This window comes from Semicossyphus pulcher, unplaced genomic scaffold (assembly GCF_022749685.1).
Source record: "Semicossyphus pulcher isolate SPU_LCO1_2020_fin unplaced genomic scaffold, fSemPul1.0.p SCAF_15, whole genome shotgun sequence".
Classification (NCBI taxonomy): domain Eukaryota; kingdom Metazoa; phylum Chordata; class Actinopteri; order Labriformes; family Labridae; genus Semicossyphus; species Semicossyphus pulcher.
Window position 1 is genome coordinate 12,175,063 of NW_027211659.1, and position 12,225 is coordinate 12,187,287.

At 39.5% G+C, this 12,225-nt stretch overlaps 2 protein-coding genes across 4 annotated transcripts; both read right to left on the reverse strand.

The window, feature by feature from the left end:
* Positions 1-309: 309 nt before the first annotated feature.
* Positions 310-6,987, reverse strand: LOC138592176 (NADH-ubiquinone oxidoreductase 75 kDa subunit, mitochondrial). 2 transcript variants are annotated; one of them, XM_069662860.1, is made up of 19 exons: positions 6,950-6,987; positions 6,184-6,263; positions 5,731-5,831; positions 5,538-5,645; positions 5,350-5,426; positions 5,131-5,212; positions 4,879-5,009; positions 4,601-4,786; positions 4,381-4,515; positions 4,172-4,286; positions 3,939-4,084; positions 3,718-3,846; positions 3,468-3,597; positions 3,226-3,386; positions 2,990-3,144; positions 2,468-2,643; positions 2,260-2,394; positions 2,051-2,123; positions 310-889 (listed from the first exon to the last, which is right to left on the reverse strand). In XM_069662860.1, exons 2-19 carry the CDS (start codon positions 6,260-6,262, stop codon positions 798-800), a joined length of 2,211 nt encoding a protein of 736 aa, XP_069518961.1. In that variant the 5' UTR covers position 6,263; positions 6,950-6,987; the 3' UTR covers positions 310-797. The 2 variants fall into 2 exon arrangements, with proteins under 2 accessions (XP_069518961.1, XP_069518962.1); XM_069662861.1 differs by lacking the exons at positions 5,538-5,645; positions 5,731-5,831; positions 6,184-6,263; positions 6,950-6,987 and having other exon boundaries at positions 5,332-5,389.
* Positions 6,988-7,820: 833 nt separating this feature from the next.
* cmklr2 (chemerin chemokine-like receptor 2) lies at positions 7,821-10,687 on the reverse strand. Of its 2 annotated transcripts, XM_069663354.1 has the most exons (3): positions 10,468-10,687; positions 9,340-9,456; positions 7,821-9,248 (listed from the first exon to the last, which is right to left on the reverse strand). In XM_069663354.1, the coding sequence occupies exon 3, from the start codon at positions 9,217-9,219 to the stop codon at positions 8,140-8,142; it is 1,080 nt and encodes a 359-aa protein (XP_069519455.1). In that variant the 5' UTR covers positions 9,220-9,248; positions 9,340-9,456; positions 10,468-10,687; the 3' UTR covers positions 7,821-8,139. The 2 variants fall into 2 exon arrangements, with proteins under 2 accessions (XP_069519455.1, XP_069519456.1); XM_069663355.1 differs by lacking the exon at positions 10,468-10,687 and having other exon boundaries at positions 9,340-9,935.
* Positions 10,688-12,225: the final 1,538 nt, after the last annotated feature.

Genomic DNA, 12,225 nt, shown 5'->3' on the forward strand with positions numbered 1-12,225 from the left:
AAAGAAATTAGTTTGAACTAATGACAATGCAGTTTACATCTCTCCAGGTTTAAAGCAATTGCGGTAAATCATAAGGGCTGAGAGGTTCAGCAAAGTGTTAGAGTGTATATTCCACCTGGACCACGGCTATCGTCTTCCATATGAATGAGTTACCAGCTCTGCTGCCACACTGTTGCCGGCTGATCACTGATGATGAGCCACGTGCCAAGTAGATACAGAAGCAAGGGACTGGAAAAGGTAACTATTATCACACCAAAACACAACAGTAACATTCATAAATAATTACAGTACAAACTTAAATAGGGCGTTTGTAAAGATCATCAGGTTTGCTACAGAAAACGGATTTATTCATTATTAGACAAAAAGCTACACTTGTAATATACTCCATATACCTTTAGGAAAATATAATCTTAACACTTTTTTAAGCTGTTAATTTCACAGGATGACAAAAATACTAGAATTATCTTAGAAGGATAAGGATTTTAAAACCTTTGGTCACAGCTACTAATATGTAAATGTTCTAACAGGTGAAAACAAACTGTCAGGAGTGCATTTCTGGAGATTTGGTAAACCAATGCTTACATTTTCACCTTGAAAGTAGCTCATACACACATTTCTGCAGGTTAATAAAGGGAGTCAGTTCCATAATGTGTATAGATGAAGAGGCATCTATTGTATAACATCTGCTACAGTAAAACTCAAGTGCAAATAAATAGGTTTCCAGGAATGTGCAAATAGCGGACTTGTGCGTATCATTTTTTTCAGCCAGTGATGTATAGATGGCTATCCACTGGGCTTTAACATATGGCTGGCTCATCCACAGCTTGTGCTCCCTCTGTGACAGCTTTCACACACTTGGCCATCGTCTGTGAGGCTCTGCTTATCGGATCTGTGGGAAAAGATTGATAGCAGATTTTAAATCTGTACACTTAAACTGCTACAAAAATCAGCATAATTATGGGAATAACTAGAAAATCAATGCGTTATGATGGTTTGATTAAAAAAAAAAAGTTGAATGAAAATTTGCTTTTAAAACCCTGTTGTTAGGGATGCAACGGTGCTATGATAGTAGAGTACGGGTTTGCAGCAACATAATGTTTTATGTCATGTGGGTGTGTAAAACCCACATATATATAATACAAATATAAGGAAAAAAGTAATATAATACTCATAATACTTTTTTTTTTTTATGCAGACTCAGTTACATGGGACGTAAATTAAAATAATAAAAGTAGGGCTCCAAATTCTGGTGGTAAAATAATACGCATATAAAAAATTCGAAGTCAAGAAATAAAAAAGTTCCTGCAGAGAATCAGACTGTCGTGAACAGTATCAGCACTAGTAACAGCACTTAATTTTTTTCCCCATCCTCTGATGACTGAGATGTAAACAGGATGTGTTTATTCATTGATAACAATGTTAAACTCTTGGGGAATCATCATTTGGGTCTAGCTGCTTTGGAAAAAAGCTCTTTTAATAGCGGTCAATAAAGGCAAATAAGGACAAATTGCAAATTAGCTTAAGCTGTAAAAGCTTATCTTATTATCTAGGACAATTTTGACTTTAAGATTATAAGTTAATTTTTTTCTTAGCTTAGATTCTTTATTTTCCTTTGCAGGAAATTTGTTGCCAGTCTGTACAAGTGCCTCTCAGACACATAGATCACATAGATACCGCGTACAAAAGGAACATAACATAACGAGATGTCCCTCCCTTCCGTTTCAGGGCGGTGTTGTTTAATGATGCTATGGCAGAGGGAACAAAACTCCTACCATAGCGTGCCCTTTTAAAGGCCAGAGCCCTGTATCTGCGACCTGATGGAGGCAGCGTGAAGGATGAATTGAGGGGGTGTTCGAGGTCATGTACAATGATATGTGCTCTGTGTGATGGCTTTGCTGTTGAGGTTTGAGTGGTTGGGGGTGGGGAGGCCAATTATTTTGGCGGCTTATGTTATACGTATGAGTTTGTTCTTATTGGCGACATCGGTATATATTGAAATTAAGAAATTGATATAAAAGCTACTTTTTTTCCTGGAGTAGCAGTGACCCACCTGTCATATAGAAATCCTTCACAGTGAGCTGTGGAGGGACTAAGGGTTCAGTGAGGACAGCCTGGTTTACAGCCTGAAAGACATAAGCCAGATATTATAATCATCAAGGAAAATAATGTGAAGCAAAGTAAGATGATATTAAAATAAAACTGTATTAGTGCCCTCTCTGTGAGAAACTGAACACATGCTGTAGGAAGAGGAAAGCTGACCTTGGACAATTCGTTCGCCTGTTTAAAATAGTTGGCCTCCTCAACGTCATCATATCGCACCAGACTTGGGGAAACCTCTGCCAGGCGATCACGCACTTCATCAATGGTGTCATATGGCAGGGTCACTCCAGCAAGCTTTAAAAAAAGACACCATTTAGTCTTATTCTTTATTATTTTTGTGTAATGATTATCTTTTGTTGTTGTATACCTCAGATATGGCTCTGATGATCCTCCAGTCCTCCCGAGCCATGCCAGGAGAAGTCACAGCCACTTTGGTCTGCTGGGCACGGCCTTCAGTGTTCACATAGGTGCTACATTTCTCGGTATATGCAGCTCCGGGAAGTATGATGTCAGCCATTGGTGCACCGGCATCGCCGTGATGACCTGTGAGGTTTGGGCATTGAAATTGAGCAAGAAAAAGGTAAAGCTCCTTGACATAGATCCTTCAAGAATAAACCTGAAAAAAACCCACTATTTTTCCAACTTGATCTTTTTGTTGATAATGCTGGGAAAGCAAACACTCTGGTCAAAAATCCAATCATTGTTAAACTAGGTTTAGATATTTGATTGTTAAGTATCCAGCACCTGCATTCATTTAGATCCTGTATGCATTTACTCAGGGTTTTTCCTTCTGCACATGTAAAATGGAATTACATTGCCTCTCTCATCTGCCATACATAAATTACTCTAAATGAAAGCGCTTCTGATGCTGCGCAATAAAAAAGCTGACCTTGATAAATTATGAAGCTATCCTTCGGGAGATCTTGCCGAGTAATGCAGCCAGCATCAGCTCCTAGCAGAAACAGAACTTTGGGTGGGTTCTTTCTGATAGCCTCCACTCCTGGCTTGTACCCAAGATCAAGTGCAGCCACTTGACTGGCAACCCTGAAAACAACAGCAAAGATATTAGTATAAATATCCGTCCTTAACATTGTCCTGTCACTTTAAATTTTCCAAGACATTGACCTGTGAAGCACATTGAGAACCTTCCAGGTTTCCTCCACACCACTGCTGACGCGAGCATTCTGCGCAATAGTTGACACAGCAGCCATTATCGCAGCTCCGTCCTCTCTCTGCAGGCAACCGCTTCCAACCACAACAACAGGATGCTTTGCTTCAGCCAGGACCTGCAAGAGCAGATAAAAGACAAAGTATAAGGAAGAGGCACTCCAGTTGACTTATAACATTCAGTGCTTTAACAATGTTACCTGGGAAAACGGATGAGCTCCTGACGCAATTTCTTGAAGAACCGTGCCAGATTCCCCAAGATGGTCGTATGTGTAACTGAGGTCCACTTTTTTTCCCAAGAGAGCCACTTGCAACTCATTATGAAGCCAGCTGAATCAGAGGTACCAATATCATATCAGAGGACATGGATTTATGTTCAACATACATCAGATTTAATACTTTAACACTTTTCAACAACCAGTTATACTGAATTTACAGCATTTAACTAACCCTTTTCTGATTCGTGCATTGAACAGAGGAGCCTCATAGCGTGGGTTTGTGCCAACCAGAAGCAGCAGGTCAGCTTCTTCAATGCCAGCAATCCCAGTGTTCAGAAGATAGTTTGAACGCAGGTCAGATCTAAAAAATTCAGGGTCAAAATAAAAACCTAACATCAGCGCTAGTACATCTGGCTTTGTCTTTAGAAGCTTAAACTCTTTCTATAGTCTTACCCAGCTCCAGCCATTGGGAACACTTCCTCAGTGCATAAATTATCACTATTCAAACGATTTAGCAAGTCTTTTAGGGAAATGAGAGCCTCTGCATCCGCCAAGCCTCCGACAACAGCAGCAACATCTTTTCCCTCAACTCCCTGCAACTGTCGAGTGAAACAGAAGGTATTTTGAAACCAAAAGTTGCAAACTATCGCACACTGTTATGGGTCATTTAATAATAAATTACATACTGCTCCAGCAACTCGAGTCAGCACATCCTCCCAGGTTGTTGGAACCAACTGTCCAGACTCGTTTTTCATCATGGGCTGAGTAAGCCTCTGCCTCTTTAGTCCATCATAAGCAAACCTGTCGGCATGAAAGCAAGGAAGAGTTCAGATGCAGACATCTTACTAAAAATGTACGTACATCTGTGAAGAACTTAGTGTGATAAGACAGGAACCTGGTTTTGTCTGAAATCCACTCCTCATTTATATCTTCATTAAGACGAGGCAGGATTCTCATCACCTCACCCCCTCGAGTGGTCACAACAATGTTGCTACCAACAGCGTCCAGAACATCAATGGATTCAGTCTTCCTGAAAAACGAATAGAGTACATGTGTAAAAACTAACCGTTATCCCAAGATGTTAATAAAAATGTCAAGCAAAGTCATCCAAGAACCTGGTCTCCCAAGGCCGAGCAGTGAAAGCATATGGTTTAGAAGTCAGGGCCCCCACTGGACATATATCAATTACATTCCCAGATAACTCAGACATGAACATCTTCTCCACATAGGTCCCAATCTGCAGGTCATTGCCTCTGCCAGTAGTGCCCAGGTCCTCCACACCTGCAATCTCACTTGCAAAGCTGTCGGAGCAAAAGAACAAAACATAATACTTATAATTCTAAATTTAAACTGCCACTCAACTTAATCTAGATATAATTGATGGATAGCTCACCGCACACAGCGAGTGCACTGGATACAGCGAGTCATAATGGTTTTGATGAGAGGGCCAATGTTCTTGTCCTCCACAGCTCTTTTGCCCTCTGTGAAGCGGCTCCTGTCACTGCCAAACTGCATGGACTGGTCCTTCACACAAAACAGTGTTCAGTCTTATAAGTCGATTTGATATATTCTAAAGAAATCAATGTTTGACACACAATCAAGTCTATGAGAAAAAAAAATCTAGTCGGATAGTAGTTATTGTTACCTGCAGATCACATTCTCCTCCCTGATCGCAGATTGGACAGTCTAATGGGTGGTTAGCCAGTAGGAACTCCATCACACCCTCTCTGTGTAAAATTAAAAAACCAAAATGTCCCACAGAAAATGTTGTATTATTACAGACCAATATTAATACAACAAAACATATATATATTATCAGTGAAAAACAAAGCTTATAATGTCTTACTTGTGAGTTTGATCCTACCTGGCCTTTCTTGTCTTGTCAGAGTTGGTTAAAATGTTCCACCCCTTCATGACTGGCATAGCACAAGCCGCCACTGGCTAAAAGAAAAGAAAATAATTTTAAGTAGGCACAGCTCAATCTCTTTCATGGTAGGAAAAGAAATAAAGCTTGGCTACAAAATAACACACATATACAGCCTTTAAACTTACCTTTGGAACCTTCTCTATCTCCACAAGACACATGCGACAGTTTCCAGCAACTGACAAGCGCTCGTGGTAGCAGAAGCGAGGAATCTGCATTCCTACTTTCTCACATGCCTGGGACAATAATGAGTCACAGTGTTAAATCTGATAACAATGCGTCAAGATGACAGGAAATTTTTGCATGAATATACTGCATTACCTGCAACACAGTGGTTCCTGGCTCCACCATGACAGGCATCCCATCCACAAACACCTCCAGGAGGTTACTGGCAGGTGCAGTTGCTGTAGCTGCATAGCGAGCTTCAAGCAGAGACAAAAAGCAATATTGTCTCTCATCATCCAATTAAACAGTTACATAATTAACCATCATTTCTATATCACATCATGTTAACAATGTTTTCTTTTTTCAAAGTAATGACTAATTATTTCCACTGACAACTCTTGGCCTAATTGAGCCAGCAACAGCCTGGCACCAAATTTGGCAAAGCTGTAATCCTGCCTATAATCCACCAGAGGAACAAACTGACAAGGCTCCGGGTGCTAACTCAAAACACACAATTAACAAATGGGTGTTCTGCAGAAATACAGGACACACATTGTGCTTATCGAAGGCATGATCAATCAATTAGTTGATGAAGTGGCACATTGTTACCATTGTTAGCTGCAGCCGCACCCCCTTTGGTAATAGCTGCTGGCACGAGACTCCGGCTCACAGCAGACAAACGCAACATGCTGAAAGAGAGGCAGCATCACGTGCAAGGTCTAACATTAGCTCTTTTGGTTAAAACAATTGTTAATTTGACAACAAGGCTTCAAGATTAGTCTGTTTAGTCTGTGATAAAACCAGGAAAACAGTAAATCCTCCATGCGAATGTAAGTAAGCTAGCTAACGTTTGTAACACCGGGTCCATCAAGAAGCAGTAAAACTATGCTGTGGCGTATTTGGAAATCACGCCTAAACTATTTAGGGTGAGTTTCACTTCACTATAATGGTATAAACAAACGTGTCATGTTATAATGTTGGGACGTTAAGGAAATGTCGAACAGCTGGATAAATAATGTGTCAAGCTAAAGTAAAGGTTAGCAATGTTGACATTATTTATCGTTAGCCGACCGTTAGCTCACGGCTCTGACGTATGCTAACGTTTACGTTACTCTAACGTTTTAAATATCAACTGCCCGCGCGTGAAATTGTATTTATAAAGTGCAATATTAGCCCCACAAAGTTAGCATATCTTGCTACAAACAAGCTAACGGAACCAATGAAGGCAATAGAATTTAAGCCGGCTACATTTCAGAGTTTATTTCATTGAAGAAGTGATATACAGAATAGCATGCATTCAGTAATCGTTTCCGGGACGTAAAATGTCTATAGACCGAATGATATTTAATGAACAATGCGATGACCACTTGCTTACCTTGCCAGTGTTTGTCCTCGTGAGACTGCCAGCGACGCAGATTGCGCACTGTCTTGTTATTGTGCTGCGTCACGGATTAAGTAATCCTGTATACTATAATCCAAATAGGCAGGCTTCCTCTCTCCTCTAAATACTTACTAGTCTAATCGTACAGTTATTCAACAACAGCCATTACAGTGTTAATGTAAACCCTCTTCTTAACAGCTATTCATCTCATTTACACTCATTGGTGACAGGCTGTGGTGACAAGCTGTGGTGCTGTGGTAGTAACAGCAGGGCTGTCCCCTCACTTTCAGATTGTATAGTGGGTAAATATATGTCTTAATCATCTACCAGCCTTAATGAGATATTTTAAAATGCACAGACCACAAGATGGACAAAAAAGGTCCAATTTAGTTGTCAATAGAGTGCAGTTGAACATTTTTTATTGAGGGTCAAATGTTTTGCTCTATTTCCCTATTTATTGTTATTCCAGGGATTCGGCCCTTCCTGACACTAGGCGGCACTCCTGGCATCTCGCAGTAATCTAATCTATACAAGTCAGAGTTCACCGGAGAGAAATAACAGGAAATGGCTGAATTTGTAAACAGACCCTCAGGAAATGGAAAGGGTTAGGGCACTTACAAGGCCCCCCTGAAATCCACCTGGAAATCGACTCTGTCTGTACATAAAACATCAAAGCTCCCTCTTTAATGAGGTTACATTGACAGACCCCTCTTACATCAAATGAAACAATACAAAGAAGGTGTTAAAACAAAGTACAGTAGATGTTTAGAAGAAAAAATGTATTTAGAATATATTAGAATAAAACATTTATACAACTCTTAACTAGTTTAAAAATCTGACAATATATTAATAGATGACAGTAGGTATAAAACTATATAAACATATATTAATGCTAGATTACAAATAGATATATTCCACATTTTACATCTGTTACAACCAAAAATGCAGTTCGTCAAGAGTACAATAGAATAATAAAATATGTAAATACATATTTGTTCCAATGCGCTAACTGTTGTATTTTTCTTGGTCCATCAAATGAAAGAAAATTCAGAGTAATTACACATAGCTTCTTCCAAATAAAACAAAATAGGAAAACAGCTCTGATATTCTTCCACATTTATGCTAAAGTAACAGCCACTTAGCCTCGTATTTTCCATTGACGCATAGTCTTATAATGGTTGTAATCATAGAGTTGATGATTCCACAGTCTCCTCTGGCACACCATTCTGGTGACCTCCCGACACGGACTCCATCTCAGTTGCAGAGACTGACTGGCTGAGCTCTCTCAGTGACCTCTTAGTAATATCAAGGCATGCACGCTTCAGGATATGACGCACCTTTTTGCCCAGCAGCATGTACAGCAGGGGGTTAATGCAGCTGTTAAAAAAGCCTAAGCTGGTGGCGAGAGGAAAGCCGGCTCTTAGTATGTTGTGCAGATAAAACGAGGAATGCATTGATAACTCCATCAAGCTAAAAGTATGAAAAGGTGCCCAGCATAAAAAGAAGGCCAGAATAACAGCTGAGACCGTTTTGGAGAAGCTGGATAGACGCACCGAGCTCCCAGATTGATTCACTTTGATCGTCAGAAGTATGCCTGTCACACATATTGCAGTGAAAGGCAAAAGGAAGCCAACAGTAGTACGAATGACCACTATCATAATGTGTCTCATGGCTGCTGTATGTTCATCCCTTTCGTGGAAGTTGTTGAAGCACACCACCTTGTCATGTAAGCGCAATATGTCACGAAAAATCAGTGCAGGACTGCTCAAGGCAGCAGCTAGCACCCATATGCACCCACATACCACCCAGGCTCTCCTCACAGTGCGGTGCTTCTGAGACCAGTTGAGGTGAACCAGTGAAACATATCTGTCTATGCTGAGCACTGTGAGGAAGAGCACACTGGCGTACATGTTCATCACTGACACAAATGAGTTAATCTTACACATGGCCACGCCAAAGTCCCAGTGGAAGTCCCGCAGTATGTAATCAATGGAAAAGGGTAGGAACAGCACGAAAACAAAGTCTGCCATGGCGAGATTGAACAGCCAAACACTGTTGACAGTCTTTTTGCTTTTAAACGCTGTCACCCAAATGACAATTCCATTTCCAATCAGACCCAGCACGAAGGAAATAGTGTAGATGACCACTGAGATGATGTGCATGGTTGCCGTCTGCCTGTGGTCCACTTTAAGATCCTCAAAGTCGCCGTACTCCAGGTAGTAATCATAGGTGTAGTTTCCATAGTCTTCGCTGGAGTCATTCATTGTTGCAAGTGTCTCTGTGGTAGATTTATCTGTGAGAAGCGAATGATATCATGCATTCCTTTAAAATGAGCTTAAAAACATCTGCATCCGTTGTAATCAACCTGTAACATGTTTACTCACCTCACAATGTTTGTTTACGCCGGGCTGTTCTCCAGAAGGATCCTGTTTCCTGCCTTGCCCCTCTTTCCGATTATTCAGTTTCTGTGTTGAAGTTATGACTGGGTGTGCCCCGAGTAGCTGTGGAACATAGTGTCAAAATCCACTTGGATCATCAGTGTGGACAGTGAGATGCCCGACAGATGAGGCAGACTAAGCCCTCAGGGGATGATTCATGTTGTTTTTTGTGTAAGTAAGCCTGGATGAACTTTAGCGTTACTGAGTTTTCAAAAAGCACAATGTTTATGTCTGGATGATAAAAGGCAGGGTGTTTCAATGTGTGTCTTTTCCACGGTTATTACAGAAGGTTATATTTCATCACATATCACTTATATTTGTATCGTCATCAAGGCCAAAATAAGACAAGTTTTACTTAAACTAGATTAAAACCAAATTATACTTTAATTTACTTATTTATATTACATTACTTAAGATATTTTTCATGTACATGTACAACCTGTTAATAAGCTCTACAAAGGTTAAAGGAAACAGTATAATGAAAAAAGGTATTTAAACTAACAGAACAACATTAAAAACATGAATTAAATCTCAATATGCATGATAAAACATGTAACACATATCTGTAAATGTGCTGATTAATTACTTGAAAGATACTTCAAACTTGATTGCAGAATCAGTCCAGTAAACAAATAATTAGATAATAAAACGGGTATGTCCTCCTAATCAGAAAGCTACTTCATGTATGCATACCTTTGTAAACAATAGAGAAACAAGTTAATAAAAAATAGCCAAAAGAACAATACGAGTAGTTACACCTACATTTCAAAGAGAAAAAACTGTTATTTTAGAAGAAAGAAAATCACTACACTGGACAGAAAAAGTAAAATAAAATAAAAAAAGACCAGAAAGTTATCGGTGAAAAAGCGGAATCAGTGCAATCAACAAGCCTGTGTCTACATAAAATCACAGTAAACAATGCAGAAACTTTGATTGTGTAACAAATATCTAGCCTGTCGATTAGGGAATAACTGTTCACAACATTGCAAGTGCCACATACACACTATCGGCATACTTAATGGATCAACATGAAGAGTTTTTGTTCAAATCTGAACACAAGAGTCCATCGCTTACCCCAAAGTGCAGCGCTTCCCTTTTTCAGTGAATAGATGCAAACGCCGTTAGCTCCCGGATGAAAGTGGCTGCTAACTTAGCCCTTTGTAACTCCCTTTTTGCCGGGCCTCGTCCTCGATTCCCCACTCCTCTGCAGAAGTCTCTCTGCAGCATGTGTGTACTCTTTCCGTGAGTCCATCCAAGTTAAACTGTGTTGCTGTGAAGAGACGGTGGAGCTGAGATGTGCAGTGGGCGCGCCGGGCTGACGCGTCAAACACCACAGACTGAAGAAAAGTTATTGGTCAGCCGCACGGAGTGAAGAATGCTTTCATTCAGACGAGCTGCGGCTGCTTTTCACAACAGCAGGGGGAAACCCTTAGCGCCTGCCCCCCCATGGAAAAGTTTAATGCATATTTTATTGTTGACATTAAGATTTTTCCCGCCAAGTAAGGGAAAGTTTATTTGACCTTTTTGCTTCTGTATTTGCTTTGTACTTCCGTTGGAGGAAGTATTACAATCATTTATTAAAGTAAAAGTAGTACATACAGTATACTGTTAAAGTACAGCATTACAAGTTGAAGTCACATTGAAAAATTAACTCAATTAATGGTACTACTAACACCATAGTGCAAAAGATAATCCATTAGGTCTACAAAAAGTCCTACATTGAAAATAATAATCAGGTAAAAGTCAGCCATCTAAAACATACTCAGGTAAGGGTAGTAGCCTACTTATACCACTGTAAAATACGTCCTACATTGAAAAAGTTACTTTAGTAGAAGTATTACTAACAACAACCTGTAAAAAAAACTCCAGTTTTGAAAAAGAAAGTACAAAAGTAGTACAAACACCATTTTCCAAACATGCCATTACATGGCAAAAGTCCTGCATTAAAAAGATACTTAGGTATAGGTATAATAAGGACTAACTCAATTCAAAGTACTATTAACACCACACTGCAAAAAAAGGCACCATTAGGCTACAAATAAAAGTCTTACATTAAAAATAACACTCAGTTTAAAGTCCAACCATTAAAGAAATACTGGTAACACTTTCTTTGAAGGGGTGTGCATAAGACTGACATGACACCTGTCATGAACATGAATGAGTCTTTATGAATGTTCATGACTGTTGTCATTAAGTGTCATTCAGTCAAAGTTGATCTCAAACAATACAATGAAATTAGCAAAATAGTAAATAAACCTGTCAAAGAACAAATATAGAGTAAAAAGTACAAAATCGACCTCTGAACTGTTGTAGATTAGAGTTAGAGAGCTGCACAGGAAGTAGATAGATAGGAAGTGAAGTACGTTATCTTAAATGAGGTACAGTGCACTACTTGAATAAATGTATGTCCTCTTAAGAGCCATATAAGACCATGATTAAGTACTTTGTTGATTAGTGCTCATTAAAAGAGAATAAACCTGTTGTAGGCCTTCATGTTTTGTATCTGGATGTGCAGGCAGCCTTTTTGCATTGTACCATGTTGTCTAAAACAACTTGGTAAATGTTATTTAAAACACCAAATTGTTATCTGTGCCGACTCTTTCTGATTTATTGACTGTATTATCCCTGCATGGCAGTTATAGCATAGCGTTGTATGATTTATCCTTTGAACAAGAGGGACAACAGGTGAAGAACAGCAGTAAATTCCCACAGACTTAAAATTCCTTGCTGTTAAAACTTTCTCGAGATTTATATCAACAAAGGTTTTTTCCAAAATGACGCAGGTTGAACTAACAAAGACTTTTCTTGCTGCTTACTCAGCCCTTTTTCTTT

Excerpts from the sequence above, each read along its gene's own strand:
- cmklr2 (XM_069663354.1), bottom strand. The coding sequence starts at position 9,219 with ATGAATGACTCCAGCGAAGACTATGGAAACTACACCTATGATTACTAC.
- LOC138592176 (XM_069662860.1), bottom strand. The coding sequence starts at position 6,262 with ATGTTGCGTTTGTCTGCTGTGAGCCGGAGTCTCGTGCCAGCAGCTATT. Across the intron at positions 5,646-5,730 it reads CAGGAACCACTGTGTTGCAG|GCATGTGAGAAAGTAGGAAT; the intron begins GTAATGCAGTAT and ends TTATTGTCCCAG. Across the intron at positions 4,085-4,171 it reads TGACTCGAGTTGCTGGAGCA|TTGCAGGGAGTTGAGGGAAA; the intron begins GTATGTAATTTA and ends TTCACTCGACAG.